At 37.0% G+C, this 24,597-nt stretch overlaps 1 protein-coding gene across 2 annotated transcripts in view; it reads left to right on the top strand.

The window, feature by feature from the left end:
• GLCCI1 (glucocorticoid induced 1) overlaps positions 1-21,820 on the top strand; it is a 130,532-nt gene extending 108,712 nt beyond the window's left edge. For both annotated transcript variants that reach the window (XM_081243390.1, XM_081243389.1), the window contains exons 6-8: positions 4,132-4,342; positions 17,653-17,773; positions 18,926-21,820. In XM_081243390.1, the coding sequence (XP_081099516.1) occupies positions 4,132-4,342; positions 17,653-17,773; positions 18,926-19,274 (681 nt within the window). In that variant the 3' untranslated portion in view covers positions 19,275-21,820. The remainder of the gene's footprint in view (positions 1-4,131; positions 4,343-17,652; positions 17,774-18,925) is intronic.
• The last annotated feature ends 2,777 nt before the right edge of the window (positions 21,821-24,597 follow it).

Below are 24,597 nucleotides of genomic sequence, written 5' to 3'. Positions count from 1 at the left end.
ATTCTTCACAGAATTAGAATAAAAAATTTTACAATTTATGTGGAAACACAAAAGACCCCGAATAGCCAAAGCATCTTGAGAAAGAAAAACGGAGCTGGAGGAATCCCTGACTTCAAACCCTACTACAAAGCTACAGTAATCAAGACAGTATGGTACTGGCACAAAAACAGAAATGTAGATCGATGGTGCAGGATAGAAAGCCCAGAGATAAACCACACACATATGGTCACCTAATTTATGACAAAGGAGGCAAGAACATACAATGGAGAAAAGACAGCCTCTTCAATAAGTGGTGATGAAAAAACTGGACAGCTACATGTAAAAGAATGAAATTAGAACATTCCCTAACACCATACACAAAAATAAACTCCAAAAGGATTAAAGACCTAAACTAAATGTAGGACCAGACACTATAAAACTCTTAGACGAAAACATAGGAAAAACACATCTTTTTTGACCCCCCACCTAGAGTAATGAAAATAAAACCAAAAATAAACAAATGGGACCTAATGAAACTTAAAAGCTTTTGCACAGCAAAGGAAACCATAAATAAGAGAAAGAAACAGCTCTCAGAATGGGAGAAAATATTTGTGAATGAAGCAACGGTCAAAGGATTAATCTGTAAAATATACAAACAGCTCATGGAGCTCAATATTAAAAAAACAACCCAATTAAAAAATGGGCAGAAGACCTAAGTAGTCATTTCACCAAAGAAGACATACAGATGGCTAAGAAGCACGTGAAAAGATGCTCAACATCACTAATTATTAGAGAAATGCAAATCAAAACTGCAGTGAGGTATCATCTCACACTGGTCAGAATGGCCATCAAAAAAATCTATGAACAGTAAATGCTGGAGAGGGTGTGGAGAAAAGGGAACCCTCCTACACTGTTGGTAGGAATGTATATTGATACAGCCACTAGGGAGAACAGTATGGAGGTTCCTTAAAAAACTAAAAATAGAACTACCATATGACCCAGCACTCCCACTACTGGGAATATACCCTGAGAAAACCATAATTCAAAAGGACACATAATACCCTAATGTTCATTGCAGCACTATTTACAATAGCCAGGACATGGAAACAATCTAAATGTCCAATGATAGATGAATGGATAAAGATGTGGTACATATATACAATGGAATATTACTCAGCCATAAAAAGGAACAAAACTGGGTCACTTGCAGAGATGTGGATGGACCTAGAGTCTGTCATACAGAGTGAAGTAAGCCAGAAAGAGAAAAACAAATATAGTATATTAAGACATATCTGTGCAATCTAGAAAAATGTTACAGATGAACCTATTTGTAGGGTAGGAATAGAGACGCAGATATAGAGAATGGACATGTGAACACGGGGGGAAAGGGAAGGTGGGACAAATTGGGAGATTAGGTTTGACATAAATACACTACCATGTATAAAATAGATAGCTAGTGGGAACCTGCTGTATAGCACAGGGAGCTCAGCTCGGTGCTCTGTGATGACCTAGACGGATGGGATGGGGTGGGGGGGCGGGAGGGAGGTTCAAGAGGTAGGAGATATAGGTATACATATAGCTGATTCACTTCATTGTACAGCAGAAACACAACACTGTAAAGCAATTTTACTCCAATTAAAAAAAATAATAACATAGTTCTGCTTTTAAGTAAGTCATATTCTAATTTCACAGTAGCCACTTCAGAATTACTCTGGGATAACCTACACAGTTCTAAAATACTAATTTTAAGAATTTTTAGATTTATGATTAAGTGTGCCTCAAAGTTTTAATAAATCAAAATGTCACCATCAGTGAACCTGTCAGTAGCTTCCTAAGCCTTTATATTTCCCATCATTATTTTGTGTAAATGTGTAAACTTCTGAAATCTTTTTTGTTATTCTAATTCTTCTGAACCCCCTCCCCAAGAAAACAGAAGTTGGTTAAGGAAATATATTATCCAGTTAAAGATTCAGAAATAGGAATACAAAGTGATTGTATCAGATAGGACATGAATAAAAGATAACTCAAATTCTTAAACTTTTTTTAGTTATAAATTGATACATTATTCTTTTACTAATTACCAATATTGACATTTTATTAAAGCAGCATTTTCCTTGACTTAAATATCTAAGTTTTAAGAAAGACCTCTGTCATGAAACCCTCATATATATTCCGAAATGATCTTCCTTTATGGGTGGTTCTGAAAACCTCACACACCTATCACATAATTTTGTCCAAAAAAACCCCCAAAAACCTGCACCAATGATTTATTCTTAGAATTGTTCATTCTAAAATTTAGTGCAGTGTTGTAAAAATCTAAATTTAGTTAAGTAAAAGAAAAATTTTAAATAATAAATAATTTTCTTAGCGTTTGACCAAGTAACTTAATATTCCTTTGGGAATCTTTCTTTCCTAAATTGGAAATTTTTACTCTTTTCGTTTGTTGACAAAATTAACTAATATTCCATAATTGAATATTCTCTTTACAATAGCATGGTCATTGTCAGGTTGTGAAAATGGTATAGTTTTGGTTTAGCAACTCTGCATAGATAGATGAAGTTTTTATTTTAGGTTTTGACCTTCACTTAATTTGTTGTAGAAAAACATTGATATATTTTGAGTCTTGCCTAATTTTTATCTTACTTCATTTTCCCTCTGGCAGTGTTTCTAAAATCTCTGAAATGACAAAGCTCAGAGTAATAGCAGTAAACAGTGAAAATAAGTTGTAAATAAACTAAGAATATATTGGTTCTTTTTTCCTAGCATTTCAATCTTGTCTATGTAATGACAAAAATACTGTAAACATATACAATTGTATTTGTTCACCTCACTTTGTTAGCATGCTGATGAGCAAGATATATCTTTACAGCAGAAGCAGAGTAGAAAGAGTCCACTGCAACTGAAGCTCTGATGCCATTTAATTGACCATGTCACCAGGAGCTCTAAACTTTAAGTTCTTGGGGTTTCCCTGGCGGTGCAGTGGTTAAGAATCTGCCTGCTAATGCAGGGGACACGGGTTCGAGCCCTGGTCTGGGAAGATCCCACATGCTGCAGATCAACTAAGCCCGTGCGCCACAACTACTGAGTCTGCACTCTAGAGCCTGTGCTCCGCAACAAGAGAAGCCACTGCAACGAAGAGTAGTCCTCGCTCGCCGCAACTAGAGAAAGCCCGCGCTCAGCAAAGATGACCCAACGCTGCCAAAAATAAATAAAATAAATAAATTTATTAAAAAAATAAAATAAACTGTAGGTTCTTTTTTTTTTTTTTTTTTTTTGCTGTACGCGGGCCTCTCACTGCTGTGGCCTCTCCCGTTGCGGAGCACAGGCTCCGGACACACAGGCTCCACGGCCATGGCTCGCGGGCCCAGCCGCTGCGCGGCATGTGGGATCTTCCGGGATAGGGGCACGAACCCGTGTCCCCTGCATCGGCAGGCGGACTCTCAACCACTGCGCCACCAGGGAAGCCCATCTGTAGGTTCTTTATTGGTAAAAACATTGTGCTAATGAGGTCTAGGGTCTTCTCGGGTCAAAAATACATGATTCATATATGATTCTATGATTATAATTTCATTTCTGTTTTTTATTTTTGCCACTCAGAACAATGCATTAGAACTAAGCAAAATTCATTAGTAGTCCTACTCAGTTGGATACCAAATTAGAAGAAATGTTCTCAGTTATCTTAATATCCTCCCTTGAGTACTAATAGAATAAACCTTTTATTATAAATTTTGGGTAAACTGCAAAATCTGTTCCTGGCTTGTAAAAAAATAATAATAAGAAGAAAGAATGAACAAATGGAAATCCATACCTGTGAATATGAGATTTCTCTTGTTTTATTATCAAGTCAAAGTGACTTCTTGTGCAGTTTGACTAATTCTTAAAGCAAATGTTTATTGAATGTCTGCTGTGTGCCAGACACAGTGCTAGGGATACAGTGTTAAAAGAAACCCCTGTCCTTGAAGAGTATTACTGGGAGTGCTGACCTAAAAGTGACTGGCAGAAATTAAGACACAATATTGGTATCTTTATTCTCTGAAGAATCAACTGTGGTGGCGATAATACTGCAAAATGAAATCAAAAGAAACACCAGTGCTTTCTATGTGGATGGAGTATATGAACTGTCACTGACGGTGATGGTTGTTGCTTTTCCAGCCTTTGGATATCCCGGATGGTCGGAGAGCCCCCCTCCCTGCTCACTACCGGAGCAGCAGCACTCGCAGCATCGACACGCAGACCCCCTCTGTGCAGGAGCGCAGCAGTAGTTGCAGCAGTCACTCCCCCTGTGTCTCCCCCTTCTGTCCCCCGGAATCCCAGGATGGTAGCCCTTGCTCAACAGAAGATTTACTCTATGATCGTGATAAAGGTGAGAATGAAATCATCCATTTAGAGGGTTTGTTATAAGGCCTTGGTCATTCTACTTTCTTTGTCTTAGACCATTACATCACCTTTTTTCTTTCATTAAATGGTGGGATTGTAAAGGATTGGTTGATCTAGGTTGGTTTGTTCATTGGTTTCATGTACCCCCTTCTTTGTGACTTTCGCAAACATCTTCCATAAATGTGTCAGAGGAGCACAGCGCATGGTTATAACAGCTAATGAAAGCTATAAAATGAATGTGTACAGCTTCACATCATATAACACAGTTTTTTCCTTGGTATTGTCCAGAGTTAAGGATGGTTATGGTAAAGTTTATGTTCCTCGTGCCTGAGGTTAGATTTCGTATTCAGATTAATTTGGGAGGAAATAATTTCTAAAAAAATCTGTTGGAAGAATGAGTATATTTTTAACCAAGTGGGATAAAGTTTAAAAAGTACCTGCAGCACATCAGGGAATATATATTATGGTATGTAGATGAATTATTAACTAACACCAATAAGAGTGCAGAACCCGTGGGGTTTCTTATTGCCTGTCAAGCCCTGTCTGCCCATTTCCTCCTGTCTTCGTGCCAGGCACTTGGCTACCACTGTTCACTCTCTTCTTTCAGTTTCTTGGCCCCTCAGACTCAGACACCGAAGGTACCGCAGACTGCCCAGCTTCCACCTTCCTAGCTACTTACAAAGAAACACTGAACTTCCTTTGTAACACATTTATTGCTTTTCACCACAAGAAGATCATAGGCAACACAAATTTTAAAACATGAAAAAATTAAAGTTTATAGAATCTTACAGGATTTTTTTAGGGCCTTGTCCTGACTTGACCCCCAACCCCCTCAATTTGTTTTATTTTGAGGTATTAATACATTTAAAGTACCCAAATATTAAGTGCTAAGCCCCCTGAATTTTTACACACATATGCACTCATGAAACCACTACCTGGATCAAGATACAGAACATTTTTCGCATCCCAGAAGGATCCCTAGCCCCCTTCACAGACAGTATCCTTCTCCTCTCCACCTAGAAGTAACCACCGTAGACTTCCATCATCATAGTCTAATTTTTCCCTGTTACTGGATTTCATAGAAGTGGATTGATGCAGTGTGTATTCTTTTGGTCTGGCTTCTTTAAGTCATCATTACGCCTAACTCTCTGCTGAGATGTTAGATGGAAGCTACTTTGGACTTTGTCCTCTGCTTTTATTTCTGTGGGTGGATCTTAACAGTTCTCCCCTTTTCACCTTTTCCTTATTGGAAGCCTTGTGAACTCTCTTCCTCCATTAAGGATGTACTGAAAGCAGTACCTTAGTTAGGCATCTCTCTGCTTCAAGTGGAATGTCGATTTTGTAGAATGCAGACTAGGAAACTTTCATTTCACTGAGGCATCCTACGACAGCAGTCACTGCCTCGCATCTTTAGTTTGGATGTTACATAGTAAAACAAACAAGAAAACACCTTGCTTCTAGTAAAAGTATTTGTTTTGAAGGTAAATGGAAATGTTAAATAATCATAATTTATTGTAGGCTGCAGAGGTGGTATATGGTGAAACAGATCTTGTAAAACCCGTATTTTTTTAATTATACCACTACAAAAGATAAGTGCAGACCACTTTTGCTACTTATTAGCACTTACAGTTGGGTTAAAGTTAAAAGTAAAAATAACAGTGATAATAAGGCTAGGCAGTTAATTCAGAAGTTTTATTTTCTTCTAAGTTTAATACTGTGGATAGTTGAGAGATGCTGAACCAAAAGGGAGATGTATTAGGAAGTTGATAGATGAATTCCATTTTGGTTAGCTGGTTGTGAGATGGTCTTCTTGGCCTCTATGGGACTATATTCTATGAGGCAATCTCACAACCAGTTAGAACCACATTCTCTTTATCTACTCATCTGTCCATGGACACTTAGGTTGTTCCCATGTTTTGGCTATTGTGAATAATACTGCAATGAACATGGGAGTGCAGGTATCTCTTTGAGATCGTACAATATTCTGAATTCTGGCTGTTTCTTAGAGAAGTTAGACTTTTTCCTAAGACTGCTTTTGGTTGTATATTTTTCTCTTTGCCCTTTTATTCTTTTATACCAGATATCTGCCTGCATGACACAAGTGTCTTATCTTTCTTCTGTTCCTCTTGTTTATTTAATGTAAAATGAGAATGTTGGTCCACATCATCTCTAAGGCCAACAGTTTTTCCCCTAATAGTTAAAACAAATTTTTTTCTTAGTAAAACAAGGTGATAATACTTGTTTTCATACCTCATACCATTATTGGGGTTAAATGAGATATTGGAACAAAGTGCTTAGCACAACTCTTGGTATGTAGTAAACACTCAATAAATGGTGTTGGGTATGACTAATAGTGATTTTTTTTAATTTCTTTAGAAACTAAGAAGACTACAGAATCATTTAAGACACTTTTCTGTTTTCTACAAAACTACCTCAGTTTGGGAATTAAGACCTCATGACATAAGTTTCTTAATATATCTACACTACTATACAAATATGTTCAGAAAACTAAAGGTACAAAGGAGAGGGAGTTGTCAGTTTTGCAATTTCTGAAACTTACATATTTAAATCATTCAAACTATAGAATAATCTCTGACTCATTACTTCAGAGTGGACAGTCCAAATTTTTTTAAGATACTAATTCTAGCTTACAATTTGTATTTTTCCACAGTGAAGCTTAAATTGGTCTTTTGTTTCTTTACATTTATTTCCAGTAAAGAGAAAAAAAAGGAAGCTATAGATTTCTAATAGGTGTGCATCATTAACTCTGAAAACAGAATTGATACTGTAATTTTGTAGTCAACTAGAATTGATTTGGAGTACCTACCTATTCTGTAGTTGCTGTTGTAGACTAGCTAGTTTAGACATCCTTAGGTGCCTGGATTGGCATGCACAGGTGGGGAGAGGGATAGGCATTGTGAGTATATAGCTCTACTGAGAGATGTGCTAGTTAGCTGATTATTTTTCTAGTACTCATCTGTTATATCCTTATCCTTTTCCTGACTTTATTATTTCTGCTTATTCTTAACATCTGTTTTGCTCCATGACACATATATAATTTGAGACCTATAAAATAATTTTAGTTGATTAGCATAGTGGTTCTTTGGCTGTTTCAATTGCAATGCCAGGACAAAAACACTCTCATTATTGAGAAAAGTCCAGCCTTTAAGAGACTATTTTCAGGTTTTAGTTTTTTGGGTTTGGTGGGTTTTTGACAGATTTTTCCAGTGACCTAAAGACTGAAGGCAGCCTGGTAACATGTGTAAAGTTGCTAGGCTTACTAACCTAGTAACAGCCACAGTTCCTACATTATGATCTGTGTGGAGAATTCAGGGATCCAGAATAAGAGCTCTTATTATCTTGACATCTTCAGAATATATCCTAAGAGTTAGCCTAAATTCTTCTACGTTATCATGCCCAAAATGCAAGGGAGAAAAACAGTCATTTATATAATGTAAATGGCAGTGTCAAATATTAGTTCTTTTAGCAGCTCTGCCAGCTTTCTTTAATAAGGTAGCAAGCCACAAAATCTAGACTTCAGTCTGCCACTTATAGTTGATCTTTGGCACAATTCACTTAGGCAGCTTGTTATAAAATTCTGCAGTTTTGCAAGATATTGTGGAAACGTTGATTATTCTAATCATGACGTCAACTGAGCCATTCTACTCAGGTCAACTACCAAGAGTTGTATTCCAAGAGTCCATAAATTGATTACTCGGAACTTAAACTATGTTTTCCCACAGGAACAGTGTATATCATGTAGATGGAGTTTCCAGGGCACAACGCATATAAGCCTATTTAACTCATACTATGATTTAACTTGTAAATATTAATATTTCTAAACTTTGGGTATTAGGACTGAGCAGCCCATAGTTGCAGAAAAGAAAAAAAAGTATTATCTTTTCAGGGTCTAGGGCTGACCCCAGGCAGACTTTTAAAAGAGACTCTTTTTGATATCTTATTCCTTTCTGTATACATTTTAAACCCTATTTGCATTCATCTTTAGGGCTCTATTTCTTAACATTGTTTGACCTTTGCCCTTACCATACTTTAACTCTCCACCTTCTAGATATCCTAATCAGCCAAGATTTTGTGGTACTTTTCTTTTTGTGGTTTATATTGTGAAAATAGATATGTTGGATATACTTCTTTTAGCTACCACACCTTGCAAATTGCTGCTTTTGAACCTGAATCTGTTTCTCAATCAAAAGATTCTCCCCACATAATTCTAGGATGCTTATTATCCTAGAAGAACCTCTTGCTGGTAAAATTACAAAGAGTGTAGAAATCTTATTCCAACAAAGGAATTATTCCATAGGTTAAAAAGTGAACTTTTCTAGAATTACATCCCTAAGGTCATCTTCCCTGTTTTGCTTTTTCAAGAGTACATCTAAAATTACATATACTCCCATTATCTGATGCGTATAAGAAGCATCCAGTAAATGCCTTTTCCCCCTCTTTTGGAAAATGTCTACAATTTCACTAACAGCAGTTGCTGTGCTAGCTCTCTATGGATGAGTTACTATTCTTAATTCAAAATTATTAGTAAGTATACAACTCAGTTCTAGCAGTTACAACTCAGAGTCTAAAACAAAAGCAAACCAAAATTTATTAATATATCCACATATATAATTTCAGTTAATCTTCTATTATCTATTTACTAGACTATACGCTCCATCAAGAGCAGGTAACTTTATTTTGCTCATTACTTTATCCTCAGCAGCTAGAGTGGCGCCTAGCATTAGCATGGAGTAGTGCTTAGTCAAGATTTTTTGCGTATTCCTTCTTCATGGTATGTCCTTTTTTTTAAGAATATGTTTTTATAGCTTTGTTGAAAACATTAGCGTCTTTTTCCTTACGTGGTTAACTTATATATGTTAGGCTTTTGAATGTTCAGGAAGAGTATGATAATCCTCCCCGCTACCACCAACCAAAAAAAGATAATAAACAGTCACCACTCTAAGATTATGCTAACTTAGTGATCATAGGCCTTTGGTGAGAAAGAAGCCATAAAGTTCAAATTTCCTGTTGAAATTAGGGGAAGGGAAGTAACTTTGCTAAAATCCATCTCATCTTCTACTCTGATCATGACTGGGGGAAAAATAGGGTATGGGCTAGAGGAAAGGGGATCTGTTGAATTTTTTTCTCCCTGTTATCTTTTATGTTCCTCTGAGAAGAAATATGGACACACTGAAGCCACTCCTTGCACTGTCTCCTTGTGAGACTAACAGAAGGCAGACCCAATGAAGCTGTTGCCTACACTCTAAGACTCTACTGAGGAGAGACATGGAATGTTAGATTGGAACTCGATTGTCTAGTCTAATGAGGACACTAGAGTTAAGACAGATCAAAACAGTGAGGCAGATAGCATGATGGTGACGAACTCCGACTCTGGTGCAGCCAGGCTGAACTCTGCTCTGCCACTTACTAATCATGTGTCCTTGGGCAAGTTACTCAACCTCTCTGTATCTGTTTTCTCACCTGTAAATTAAGGAAAATGATGGCACCTGCCTCACAGGATTGTTATGATGATTAAATTTGCCCAGGTGACTTTACCTTTGTTATCCCCTGTAATAGTATCACAATCCGATGAGGAGGGACATTGTCATTATTTCAAGAATGGGGAGCCTAAGGCTTAGAGAAATGAAGTTAACTTTCCTAAATCTTGTGAAGTCCAGATGCCAATAGAGATCTTCTGTAGGAACTTCACACTACTACTTGCTGCCTTTGCAGGAGGAATAGCCATTACACAGTCCTTCAGCTATGAAAGAGGCTGGTGTGTAGAGAACAGTTTAAAAAAAAATTGTGTGGCTAGAGCATAGGGGTAAAATGGTAAGGAGTAGAAAGCAGTGAGAGTGGAGAGGTAGGTAGAAAGGCCACTATTTCATAAGGGCCTTGTAGCCTTGCTGAAAGAAATGAAGAAGCAAGCAAAGATCTTTTGTCAGCTAAAGCAGGGGTCCCCAACCCCCCGGGCTGCGGACCCGTAGGGGTCTGCAGCCTGTTAGGAACCCAGTGGCACAGCCGGCAGTGAGCGGCAGGCGAGCAAACAAACAAACAAAGCTTCATCTGCCGCTCCCCGTCACTCGCACTGCCACCTGAGCCATCACACCCCTCACCACCCCACCGCCCGTCTGTGGAAAAACTGTCTTCCATGAAACTGGCCCCTGGTGCCAAAAAGACTGGGGACTGCTGAGCTAAAGGACATGACCAGCTTTAAGGATAAAGCTACAGAAGTAGGGCTTCCCTGGTGGTGCAGTGGTTGAGAGTCCGCCTGCCGATGCAGGGGACATGGGTTCGTGCCCCGGTCCAGGAAGATCCCACATGCCGCGGAGCGGCTGGGCCCGTGAGCCATGGCCGCTGAGGCTGCGCGTCCGGAGCCTGTGCTCCGCAACGGGAGAGGCCACAACAGTGAGAGGCCCGCGTACCGCAAAAAAAAACAAAAGCTACAGAAGTGGAGAGAGACAGCAAGAGGGGAAGATAAGATGCTATTTTAATAGCCTAGTCCCGTCTCTCCAAACTTGAATTATTACATACCTTTTTCCAGTAATTTTTAATTTGTACCCGTAATATAAATTTATATATTTCTAAGTTATGTAAGTACATAATTCAATCCATATACGAAATATTTGCTGGTAAAGCTTAGTTTCTTATTTTTAGAGATAAAAAGTAAATATGTATAAATGTTCTATTTTCTTCCTGCATATCAGCAGATTGTTTAGTGCACCTTAATTGGGAGACCACAGGTGTAGGGCAAAGGAATTGGAGGAAATAGACTGAAGAAGAATCAGCAGCATTTGGTGGTTGATTAGATGTACAAGGTGAGGGATTAGAAAAATGAGGATAAAGGCAAAGTTCTAACAAAGTTCTGGCTTGGGACATAAGAAGACGATTACCACTATTAATAAGGCAGTGAATGTCAGAGAAGGAACAGGCTTGAAGATGACTATTATATAAGTTTAAGATTACATTTGGTTATCTGCCGAAAAGATGTTATAATACCATTTCCCTTTAGCAAGAATTAGGAAAAAAAAAAAAAAGAGAGAGAAATACTGAGTTTTACCTGATACATAGCATTTTGTTTTATCTTCTGTTTTGTACATAATTAAGTGCTCGGTAAATATATATAAGTGTACATTTAAAATTATATTGAAATTTTATTAGAAGTTTTCATTTTTCCCCCTGTAGGATACTTTAGGAGCACTTTAATATGAACAGTGTGTTTCAGTGTTTTGAAAACTGATGTCCCTAGAAATTTTTTCACTTAAAAACCTCAAGAATATTAAAAAAACTAAGATTGCATCAGACTGATTTTGATTTTGCTGAGAACCTTAATTACATTACTTTTCAAGATATAAAATATTCTGGGTAATCTGAAATTTATTTTCAGTTTAGTTTTAGCATTATGATTTATAAGAGACAAGATTTTAGTCTGTAAATCGGTTTGCAGACTGTCTTCGACAGAGTGATTTGCTTTCATTTTTTAACTGCCACATCGGATAGTCAGATTCAGAGTGATTTGTTCGCGTTCATGTAAGATTCCGAGTGAGTAGTTAGCATATCAACGATGCCAAGTCAGATTTGGAGACAATAATAAGCAATGTTGTTCTGCGTATCGGGATTATGTTTGCAGAAGAAGCATTGTACTTACTGTGAGTACACAAAAACAAAGGCACAACTATGATTTGTTTGCTTAATTTGTAAATTAATATCAATTCAGTGAATACAGAATAAATGATTAAAATATAAAACACCTTCCACATATGACAAATATTTAATTAATGGGTCTAACATTTGGAATGTAAGTCCCATTAATTCAAAACACAGTCTTATTTGAGACAAAGTTCAAAAATATAAGTAACAAGGATTATGTTACATTTTCTCTCCTTACCCTTTGCTGAATGCTGATGTAAGGGAGATCTTAGCTATAGCTGATGTGTTGTTTTATTAAAATTTTGTAACCTTCTCATAAAAGGTTGACTTTGAAATTGTAGAGGAACATTAGAGACTATTTGTAAAAGTCAAATGTTCTCCTTACTCTTCCACAGTTTTTTTTTTCCACTGAAAATGCAGGTTTTCAATACAATCAGTAATGCCAACTGGTTCCAAAAGTTTGTTGTCAAGAAACGCTAGACAGTTGTTTCTCCTGATTTCATTAGACCATCAAGTTACACTATAGTTGATAATTTCATTTCCTGATGCAAAAAAGTAATTTTTTAAATTGAAACATAGTTACTCTACACTATTATATAAGTTACAGGAGTACAATACAGTGATACACAATTATTAAAGGTTATACTCCATTTATACTTATTATAAAATATTGACTATATTCCCCCTGTTGTACAGTATATCCTTGTAGCTTATATCTAATAGTCTGTACCTCTTATTTCCCTATCTCTGTATTGCCCCTACCCACTTCCCTCTCCACTGGTAACCACTAGTAGTTTGTTCTCTATATCTGTGAATCTGCTTTTTTGTTATATTCAGTAGTTTGTTGTATTTTTTAAATTCCACATGTAAGTGATATCCTACAGTATTTGTCTTTCTCTGTCTGACTTATTTCACTTAGCATAATGCCCTCCTAGTCCATCCATGTTGCTGCAAATAGCAAAATTTCGTTCTTTTTTATGGCTGAGTGGTATTCCATTGTGTATACATACCACATTTTCTGGAAAAGAAGTAATTTTAATACTAGAATAGCAATTCTGTTTAGATCCCATTTAGTTCATATTTATAAACTTATTCTAAATTGGTTAACTTTGTCACTAAGTTTAGTGTTGGTTGAACTCTATGCTCGTTTTCTCAGCCTGTTATTCTAGCTTTGAAAGAGAGAATAATAATTACATTCTACTGGCTCTTGCTACACATGTAATAAAAAATATTTTTTATGTAGAGGAATCTATAGAATCTGTATACTTTAGGCATTAGTTTTAAAATTTCGGAATGATAGATCTCCATATGCTAAAAGATGCCATCATGAACTGGCAGAGCTCCTACTAGGCAGTCATAAACTGGAGAATCTGGTACTCCAAATGTTACTCGGCTTCCCCACCAGACACAAAATCTTACCTTTATATACCTTAATAAAGTTAGTGTGCAGACCTATTAAAAATGACATTTCTGTTACTCTCTTCTACCAAGAAAGTAGAATAGGCATTTAATTTCTGAATGGTTCACCTTTGTTAATTTGTGAATTAGGAATGATGTGTTCTTTCTACTATTGTAGCAGTATTTATTGAGAGCTTATTCTGTTTCAGGTACACATTTTTCACAGCCATCATATCAGTAGTTATTCCCATTTTATAGATCAAAACACAAGGGGATCACATTTTTCCTAGGCCATGCAGTTAGGCCTAGACAGAAGTCAGGTGGCTTGACTCCATACCAGTGTTTTAATGTTTTCATGATTGGTTATCAACTTTGGCTGTACTTCAAAAGCATTTGGGAGCTTTACTAAAAAAAACAGCCAGCACATGCCTGGGAATGGGCCCTAGACTAATTAAATCAGAACCTCTTGAGGGGTGAGGTTTCAACATTGGCATTTAATAGTATTGTTAAAACATCTTTGATGAGTCTAATGTGAAACCAGGGTTAAGAACCACCACCCTGTAATTATTATTACTTATTTTAGAATTAATTTTACTTAATCTGATAAAGTAATCTGATAGTAGGAGATAAAGCACGTATAAAGACTTAGGGCTAGAAAAGAACCATGGCAGAGATTTTACATACCTTCCTACATAAATGAAGCAACTTAATATATATGATTTTTTTATACTAGAATTATTGGCCATACAACTTAACATACCAGAAGTAATGGAGGCCATTTATAAGGAGAAATTCAGAAAACTCTAAAACTGTAAAAGTACACATAGTTTAATGAATCTTGTTTCTATATGGAATTTCAGACTTCAGTAATATCTCTAACTTTTCCAAGCTTTAGTTCATTATGATGTGTTTTAAAATGTTTATCACTACTTATATTTTAATCGTAAATATGGTACACATGCATAAGTATAATCTTTTATAATAAAATAGTCAATAAAATTTTTCCATACTCTTTCTTTTGAGATCTGGGTGATTCTGTTATAAATATAGATGAAACTGTTATGAATGCAGACAGATATGTAAATAATTATATTCATCACATCTAATTTCATTGGTTATGATGTTATAAGAACATAAAGTAACATTTAACTTAATCTCAATTACATGTCTAGTTATTATCCTATTGTGGGATAACAGAATGAGAAAATGTATCATGCTTGTGAACAGGAGGGATTAAATTAAGATTACCATGAGACTTCATCCTGAATCTCCTGAGCAAGCATGCTTACCTCACATTTATAATGTTCTGTTAATGAAATGTGGTTATTAAACTCAACACAGAGTTCTAAATGCAGGAGTTAGACAACCAAGCTTGGAATGGGTAGAATAGTTTGTTCATGGGAGTTGTTTTTAAAGCATGCCATTTGTAAAGCAAAAAAAAATATTTTGGTACACTGTTCCTTTTTTGCAGGTTAGAACCTTTTTTAAAAATCACAGAATTTCAGAGTTAGGAATGGCAATTCCTTTAGTTATATAGAAACTTAGAGAGGCAGCTGTGTTGAAGGTTATACAACTATACAGCTAGTGACACAGCTAAAACCCCAGAAACTCCATTCCCTGTTCCTCTTTGCACTCTATCAGATTGCATATTTACCTGAAGAAAAAACCCCAGATTTAAGAAATCTGTTTACGGCTCCAAATTTTTTTCTTTCAAGCTTTGTCTTTCCAGACCACCAAACATTAAATGTAATATATATATATATATATATACACACACACACACACACACACACACACACACATATGTATATATATATTCTCAACAAACAGTTTTTATTGAAAAGTCAAGGCAGTATAACAGCACTGAATACTATCTTTCTGGGATAGCAATATATTGTGTTTGTTTGTTTAAACATTTGTCACCCTCCTCCCCGCCCCCAATAAAAGAATGTTTAAGTGGGTAAAACTCTGTAAAAATATAAGCCTCGGAAATTAGAAAAATTTCAAGGAGAAAAACCATTGAACATTTAATTCATTGTAGACTGTTTATAGGAAGACAGTTTTGCTGATTATCCAACTCACATCTAGCTTTCAATTCTGGGAAGGTCCCTTGAAACCATCAGTAATGTTATGAGAGAAATCATGTGGTAGGTCTGATGGTGTAATAAGAAATAGAACACAGGAGACCGTAAGAGTGGCCAAGATGACTTTTCTTACATGATAATAGGGTGGATTCTTAACTACTGACATGGTCACACCCCTGCTGATGGCAGAAAAGGCTTGTTAAAGGCATGGAGCCCATGGTTTTAGGCCCATCCTGCGTGCAGTAGGGCTGTGTTGTTACCACCAGTCCTCTCCATGGAGGCACTACACACCATAGCTACTTTTTCATGTATATCCTTGGCATGGCTGGTCGTTACTTGGATAATAAAGCAAGGTCAACCTGTATTTTTGGTATTATACCGAATTCAAGACCTCATTCCCACCAGTTTTTGATTGTAGACCAGTCGTTTTGGTTTAGCCTAGCTCAAATAGCAGCAAACTCAGACTCTAGTCAAGTTAATGATGTTTTGCATCTACCTAAGAGAAAAAATAATATTCCTTCTCCTCCCTCCCATTTGTTTAAGCAATATAGGATAAATGTTGAGTCTAAGAAAATCCTCAAGTCTGAAGAAACCCAACGTAACTATAAGACTTAATTCCTTCCAAGAGACTATGCATAATCTGTATGGACATGTGTAACAGTAGTGATGGAGAAACTATGAGGTTTTCTAGGTTTCCCAGTAATGTGGCCTTGTTATTTTGCAGGCAATGATTTCCCAGCCAGAGATACAGCCATATTCAAATATAAGCACACATCTGCATGCCCAAGACTTACATAGGTGCTCTCTGAATCATTCACCAAATACACTCTAAGTGTGCCTCAAGGGTCTACTTTCTAAGTGTGTATTATACTTCATTAATGATGATTAAAAAAAACCCTCCCTGTTACTCAGATTCTGAATGTTGGACCATGTACTGTATCCTAAACTGAAGCAACTTATCAAAATTGTGACACCTGAAATTTATGGTACTAATGCCATCTTTCAAAATACATAAGAAAGGGCTTCCCTGGTGGCGCAGTGGTTGAGAGTCCGCCTGCCGATGCAGGGGACACGGGTTCGTGCCCCGGTCTGGGAAGATCCCACATGCCGCGGAGCGGCTGGGCCCGTGAGCCATGGCTGCTGAGCCTGCGCATCCGGAGCCTGTGCTTTGCAACGGGAGAGGCCACAACAATGAGAGGCCCACATACCGCAAAAAAAAAAAAATACATACGAAAATACTACATCTCAATAGGTCATGTGCTTAGTATTTTAGCATGGGGGATTGGTTTGCATTAAGTCAGAATTTGTTTAAATAGGACTATTGTATTTATAAAGGTATGTTACTGACTTTACAACTTGGCATCTTAAAAAGATAATGACATATTTTGGTGGATATGAATTTCCAAAATCCTTTGCCAGGTAGGAAAGGGAGAAACTGCATATAGGTTTTATGGCTTTTCATGAATAGACCATTTCTTTTTGGTCAAAAATACGAAGAAAACATGTTAGATAGAGATGCTTTTAGATTCCTCGTGCTTCCAGCAGCGAAAATACAAATAGTGCTCAAAAAATTCTTTTATATAGACATTTTAAAGGCAAAATTCTGAACATTATCTTTTTCATTGTGGGCCAAGGAAAAGTATATTGTGTTATAAGCCTATTTTTTCCTGCATACATGTTATTCACAGTGTTTAGTAAAACTAACATTTCTGCTAAGAACTTTTATAATGAAGATTATTCCACATATTAAAATTTTCAATTAAATTGGTTGAACAGTGAGAAAATATAGAGAATGCTGTATTTAATCTCTTAAAATTCTGCATGGCTATACATATTACCCCATTTATTTACCTTTTTGAAATACATAACGATGTATTTATTTTCAGGATTACAGCTCTACTTTACTCAAAATGCAGTTGTCTGGACCAAAATATCTGCTTTTTATGTTCTGTGGTATGGCAGATTACTATTGCATTGAAGCTTTTATTCATAAGATATGTACTACACAAGGATGTTAGAAACAGCTTTGCAGTAAAGGAAGCTCTGTGGTGGAAGCCAAGGGGCAATAGTGGATAAATTGTGCAAGAGGCTGCTTGTTTGGAAATCAAATTTAATTTAAAAGAGCTTTCAATCACTAGTTAATATAACTGCTTTAAATTTACAGACAGTGGGAGTAGCTCACCGTTACCCAAGTATGCTTCATCTCCCAAACCAAACAACAGCTACATGTTCAAACGGGAGCCCCCAGAGGGATGTGAGCGAGTGAAGGTCTTTGAGGAAATGGCGTAAGTAATGTCTTTTCTGTCAGCTGGGATCTGCAAAGCTGTAAAGCTTTTTACTGAGACCAGTTGATTACAGATGAATCAACTACTCCATCCAGCTGATAATGTGTCTCAAAAGCAAATTATGAAAAGAGAGTTGAATAGGCAAAAGAGATCTTATTGAAGAAGAATTAGAGTCTGTGTGCTGGAAATATGCTAATACAAAGAAACTTGGAAATTCATCCTTACTACCTAAAAGATTTATTGTTAATCATTAAGAATTTTCCTTTCAAAAGTTCTATTAATTTAGATGGCTAAAAAGAAAAAGACATTTAGCAGCAAAGTGAATATCCATGTGTGGCTAGCCTTAACGACAGTGATACCACAAGCCAGAGGGAACTCACCAACTCGTCTCCTTCCCTGTAGACACATCTAGCATGTGTATTCATTGAAGTTAGACTTTCTGTTCACAGATTTTTTTTTCTTTTTGAAAGTTCGGTACGTATAAAATAGAACTTAAAGGTAAAAGAGGTTCATGCTGTAAATACTTGGCAGAATAACTCATAAAAAGAGCGTGTGGCTCTTGGACTCACTCATCTCTTTGTCCCAGTGCAGGTGCCCTAGTGGAGGCTGCTGTACTCTTGTAACCTAGAAGGGGACAGAGACGGGTCCTGCAGGAGTTGATGGCTTAGTTCCCGGGCAGGGGAGGAGAGGAAGGGCTTGTGGACGCTGTTCTGTTGGGCTGACTCATCAAGAAACTACTGAAACTATTTTTCCTGATCTGTGTTAGTAGAAGTATGTATAGAGATACAGAAAAAGGAGGAAATGCTTAAAACCAAATATATGATTGGGTAATCCCTCTCCCAATATACTTAACGGAAAAGGTCATTTTAACATCACATAATCCATGTTCTAAATGAATGAAAGCAAACTAATCTCTGAAAAATTCTGTCTGCCCAGTCCTTTTGAAAATCCTTTTGTTTTAAATGTCTCCTCAGTGCTGTGTACATCAGTAGTATGCCAGCTGACTTGTGCTATGGAAGATGTTTACCCCTCTGTGTACACTTAATTCATTCCCTGCCATCCACATTTTAGCTGTTTTAGAGAATTCCAATTAATTCAGAAAGTGCCTAACTTTTTAGTGATTGTAAACCTAATTTTGTTTTATGGTTTTAGGTCTCGCCAGCCTATCGCAGCCCCTCTCTTTTCATGTCCTGACAAAAACAAGGTTAATTTCATCCCAACCGGATCAGCTTTCTGTCCTGTAAAACTTCTAGGCCCTCTCCTACCTGCCTCTGACCTGATGCTCAAGAACTCTCCTAACTCTGGCCAGAGCTCAGCTCTGGCCACCCTGACCGTGGAGCAGCTCTCCTCCCGGGTTTCCTTTACGTCTCTTTCTGATGACACCAGCGTGACGGGCTCCACAGAGGCCTCTGTCCAACAGCCATCCCAGCAGCCGCAGCAGCTCCTGCAGGAACTGCAGGGTGAGGAGCACATCTCCGCTCAGAACTACGTGATCATCTAAAGCAGAGGGGGAGCTGGTCTCTACCCTGTGTTCCCTGGATTAGGAACTAGATCTCAGACATCTATCTGCATGGAGTGACAAACTTCCTGACACCACCACCAACAGAATACTTATCAGCATCATAAAGTATCTCTTAACACTGATCTTGGCAGGGACGGAACTCCTATTCAGCAGTTTTTGTGGAAAGCAGTAATGCTTGCAAAAATGTGTGTATCATTCAGCATTTTAAGTGGAGACTATGCATTTCATAGTATGTTTGACAGATTAGTACTGTGTCCTGTGTTTTGTTCCAAACTCTTCAGTATAAATAAGCTCTATATCAGAAAGTTGCCTGTCTAAATAGAAAATGTCTTGCTGTGTTTTGTCCTATGGAAAAATACTGTACTTCAGAATTATGTTTACAATTGATCCAGGTGTTTGTTTCTAACTTCTGTAATACATACAATGCAAAAAAATAAATAAATAAATGGCCACAACAGTTGCACAGTGCCCACCCTATGGCCTAGCTTCAGGTACTTCAGTTGAAGTCTAAACTCAGGTAACTTGGAATGTATATCATATTGGGATATTAACTATTTCACAGCTAAAAAGCTAAAGAGGGAACATCACTCTTTTGCCTTTTCTTATTTTATGCATTTCCCTTTCCTCATTACATTCCACGTTCTTAGAATAAGAAGTGCATTCAACCCTAGGAGAACAGAAATCCTGGACATGGGTGAACATGAGGAGAACCAGCAAATCTGTGGTGTCTGACATCACTTTTGTCATGTGGTTACACGTAAAACAATTGTTGCATTCACTGTTTCAACATGTGTAAATGTGGCTTTTTTTTTTTTTTTTTACAAGTTCAGGTGTTGCTCGGTTAATGACTGATACAATGTTGCAAATAAAGTATCCAGTACTAGGCTGTACAAAAACATTCCACCTTGTGTGTGTGGAATTTAAAGACAAGAATGTCTAGGTCTAATTTCAGGACCAGGGCAGTTTCACAGGGGGATGGCTGAAGTTTTTTGGTTTATATTGGCCATCAGGGTCATGAAATACTACTGTTCTATCAAAAGGCATATTAATGTTTAGTTTCTCTTTTGGAAATTTTCAGGTTAGGAAATGACACACTTTTGGTTATTGTTTTCCTCAAGCAGTTCAGGTGCGTGAGCTGCATTCACACAGAGAGAGCATATGTGAGTCTCAGAATTCAACATAAGTAAGCAGGGTATGTGGTGACTTACAAATGCAGTAGTTTGAAGCTGTCTCGTTCAAGCCTCTCATAATAATACCATGAACAGTTCTGTTCACATTTTGGATGCACGAAGTAGAGCATAAACCCAAGTAGAGCCCTGAACTTGCAGACTCAACCTAACTTCTCTAAGTGTGAAGAGAGCCCTAGATATTCCTGATTGGTCAGAGGAAGAGCCCAACTTCAGACATTGTTTTCTGCAGCACAAAGAGAGTATTCAAAAGCAAAGGGAAGTTTCTGTATTTTTATTCCATTGCTTTCAGTTCAATAAAACTGTTTCATCTGCACCTGAAGTGTATGGCACAGTTTTCTTAAGAATTAGGGGAACAAGGTGCTTACAGTTACAGGAACGTTTCAGTTCCTTTCAGTCATTCCTGGGTTTTTCTTTGTTTTATTTTCTAAGGTTGAAGAAGGAAGAGTTGATAAAGAAGAAAGCAACACCATTGATTTTTTTTAAAACAAATGATATATATATGTGTGTGTATGTTTGTGTGTGTATGTGTTCTGTGTATTATTTTGTCATGATCCCAATTATCTTCTTTCCACCAAAGTTTGCAGTAATATTCTCTCCTGAAGGTGCATTCTGGCTCCTTTAAATTAGTCAGTGTTATATTGTAGGAGACTGTCATGGGAAAGGACTCAGTTTACTTTCGCCATTTTCACAGGGGAACCTTTTAAAACAATCTATTCAGCAGAAGACACCTTTAACCCTAATAATCTCAGGCCTTGATGAAAATACTATATTTTGTAGATTATGGTTAAAGGGAGAAAATATTAGTTCTGTAAGATAAATATGAGCTCCATTAACTTCTGATATCTGGTTTAGCATTACATAATGTGTTGATCTTATGCTCTGCTTTTGTCCAAATAAGATGCAATAGTATCAATATTAGTTTCTGAACGATGGACTGAATATGCTTTTTTTGGTAATGAAATCTGATGTACGATATTTATAGTGACATGTGCTTTTATTTTCTCATGAGAAAACTAAATATTGTGTTGTACATTTGTTCTTAGCATATATTAAAGTTTTGAACCAAATGTGTTAAAGCTTATGCTTTGCCATGTAAATTTCCCAGAAGTTGTTGAGCTCAAATGTATCCTACATCCAGCTGTAGAAATTTGTCAGAAATTGTTTAAATTTTGTATATAGTTGTACTGTTTAATTCTAGCCACTGCGCTGAACAGTATTCGAGTTACCATACAATATGGCTTTACACAAGGAAATGTGTGGCTTTTGTTTTGTATTTTTTCAGTATAGAAGTTCCTGTGTCTTCTTATTTAAATAAAGTTATTAGTAAAACTGGAATAGTTCACATATGTTTTTGGAAAGACTGAACTTTTTAGCATCTTACCTGACAGGGATGAATTCAGCTCAGGGAAGTGGCAGTATTCAGTACTCACTCAGTTCCTGACCTGCATCTCTGGGTTGTAGGTAGTCTGACTGGATCCTCTTGACATTTAATTTACACACTTTCCATCACAAGTTAAGAAGCTAGATGTCTGAAGTTCCAAGTCTTTGTACTGCTCCCAGCTATGAGCACCTTAAAAAGAGAAAACATTGTCCCCATGTTGTTATTTTATGCTTAAGAATTATTTATGAAAATAAGTTTTTTAAGTTCAGTGAAATCATCACAAAGGAAGTTGCAGCAAAATTAAAAAATTTTTCACTCTTTTTATATATGTTTTCAGGATAACAAGGAGAAAAGCTTTACGGAACAAAGGAGTGTTGATGTTCTTCCCAGTTACCCAAATAGGGTCATCATAGGCCACGTGCTGGCTTGAAAGCAAAAACAAACCACTTTGAGAAATAATTTACCAGCAGAGTATTCTTCATTTCCGAAGCACATCTCACTAAAGAGATTGATAAGATTTGACTTTTAAATTGAACTTTAAAATAACGACTTAGTAGCTGTGTTTCAGGCCTTAAAAAAATAAATATAACTTTTTAATAGTTTGATCTTCTTCAGGACAATATATGATTTAGGCAGGAAATTATCTACCTTATACAAGTTAAAAACTCCATTGCAAATGAACATGAAGGAAAACTGGAATTCTCAGCCCCATCTCTGCTTGACTTGATCAGATAATAAGCTTAATATTAAATGGCCCTGAGAAACAAGTCAGTATTTGCAAAATCAAACCTAAGGAACAAGGAAGAGGAAATCAGTTGTAAGAATTTACATGTTTAACCCTATGTTAGCTAGAAATAATCACTTAAAGTTTATTTACGAATATCGCAAAAAATAAATATTCACCCCCACCCCACAGTGTGAGGTGAGGTCCCTTCTAGCTCTCAAGTTCAGTTATCCCTGACATACTCCCTCCTGCTCTCTATAAGCAGCTTCCATCTTCTCCCCCATCTTTGGTACTCGCAAGTCTTTCTTCCCCTGTAAAATCACTCCTTTGGGGACCTCAGGGCTCCATAGAGCTGCAGGAGCTTTGTAAAGATAGATCCTGTAACTCACACCTTGAGTCTAGCCCCATGGTTCCAGTTGTCTGAAAAGCATCTCCTCTCAGACTTATTCCTCATTTCAACTGCAGTGATTAAATGCAATGAAGACACTCTCTTGTCCCTGTCACACCGAATCAGCTCTTCTCCTTTACACTCCTATTCCTCCTATTTCCCAAAAGACAAGGACTGGAATTCTTTGTGCTGAAGTGTTCTCCACCTAAATCAGAGTTGCCTTTCTGTCTTCCTATTATCTCACCACTAAATATCAAGCTGCAGAGACATGATGGTGGGAGATTAGACAGCCATGCCATGTGGATGAAATTTCTTTTGAAATAGGATTCTAATGGCAAGGAAACAAGTTTGCTGTACTTCCAATAACCTCTATAGCTGTAGACTAGGGATCAACCAACTACAGCCCATGGGCCAAATGCACCCCAATGCCTATTTTTATAAATGTTACTAGAACAGAGCCATGCTCATTTGCTTATGTACTGCCTATGGCTATTTTGCTGTACAATGGCAGAATTAAGTAGTTACCACAGAGACAGTCTGGCCCACAATGCCTAAAATATTTACCATCTGGTCCTTTACAGAAAACATTTACTGACCTCTGACATAGACTAAAGACTAAACTAGATTAGGTAACATGTCATAAACATAAAGACTAAACTAGATTAGGTAACTTGTGTCATAAATGTGGTGGTTTTAAAAATATGGCCACAGTCTCTTCAGCAAGTGGTGTTGGTAAAGCTAGACAGCCACATGTAAATCAATGAAGTTAGAATATTCCCTCATACCATACACAAAAGTAAACTCAAACTGGATTAAAAACTTAAAATATAAGACATGACATCATAAACTCCTAGAAGAGAAGGTAAGCAAAACATTCTCTGACATAAGTCATAGCAACGTTTTCTTAGGTCAGTCTCCCAAGGAAATAGAAATAAAAGCAAAAATAAACAAATGGGACTTAAAACTTATAAGCTTTTGCACAAAATAAACAAAACAAAATGAAAAGACAGCCTACGGAATGGGAGAAAACATTTGCAAACGATGAGACCAAGAAGGGCTTAATTTCCAAAATATACAAATGCTCATACAGCTCAATAACAGAGAAACAAACAACCCAATGAAAAAATGGGCAGAAGACCTAGACATTTCTCCAAAGAAGACAAACAGATGGCCAACGGGCATATGAAAAGATACTCGACATCGCTAATTATTAGAGAAATGCAAATCAAAACTACAATGAGGTATCACCTCACACCAGTCAGAATGGCCATCATCAAAAAGTCTACAAACAATAAATGCTGGAGAGGGTGTGGAGAAAAGGGAACCCTCCCACAATGTTGGTGGGAATGTAAATTAGTGCAGCCACTATGGAGAATAGTATGGAGGTTCCTTAAAAAACTAAAAATAGAGCTACCATATGATCCAGCAATCCCACTCCTGGGTATATATCCAGAAAAGACAAAAGCTCTAATTTGAAAAGATACATGCATCCCAGTGTTCATAGCAGCACTGTTTACAATAGCCAAGACATGGAAGCAACCTAAGTGTCCATCAACAGATGAATGGATAAAGATGTGGTGTGTGTATGTATATATCCATTGTATGTATATGTATTAGCC

This window comes from Mesoplodon bidens, assembly GCF_964165515.1.
Source record: "Mesoplodon bidens genome assembly, chromosome: 9".
Taxonomy (NCBI): Eukaryota; Metazoa; Chordata; class Mammalia; order Artiodactyla; family Ziphiidae; genus Mesoplodon; species Mesoplodon bidens.
Note: the sequence above shows the minus strand (reverse complement) of the source record. Positions and strands in the feature narration are given on the sequence as shown.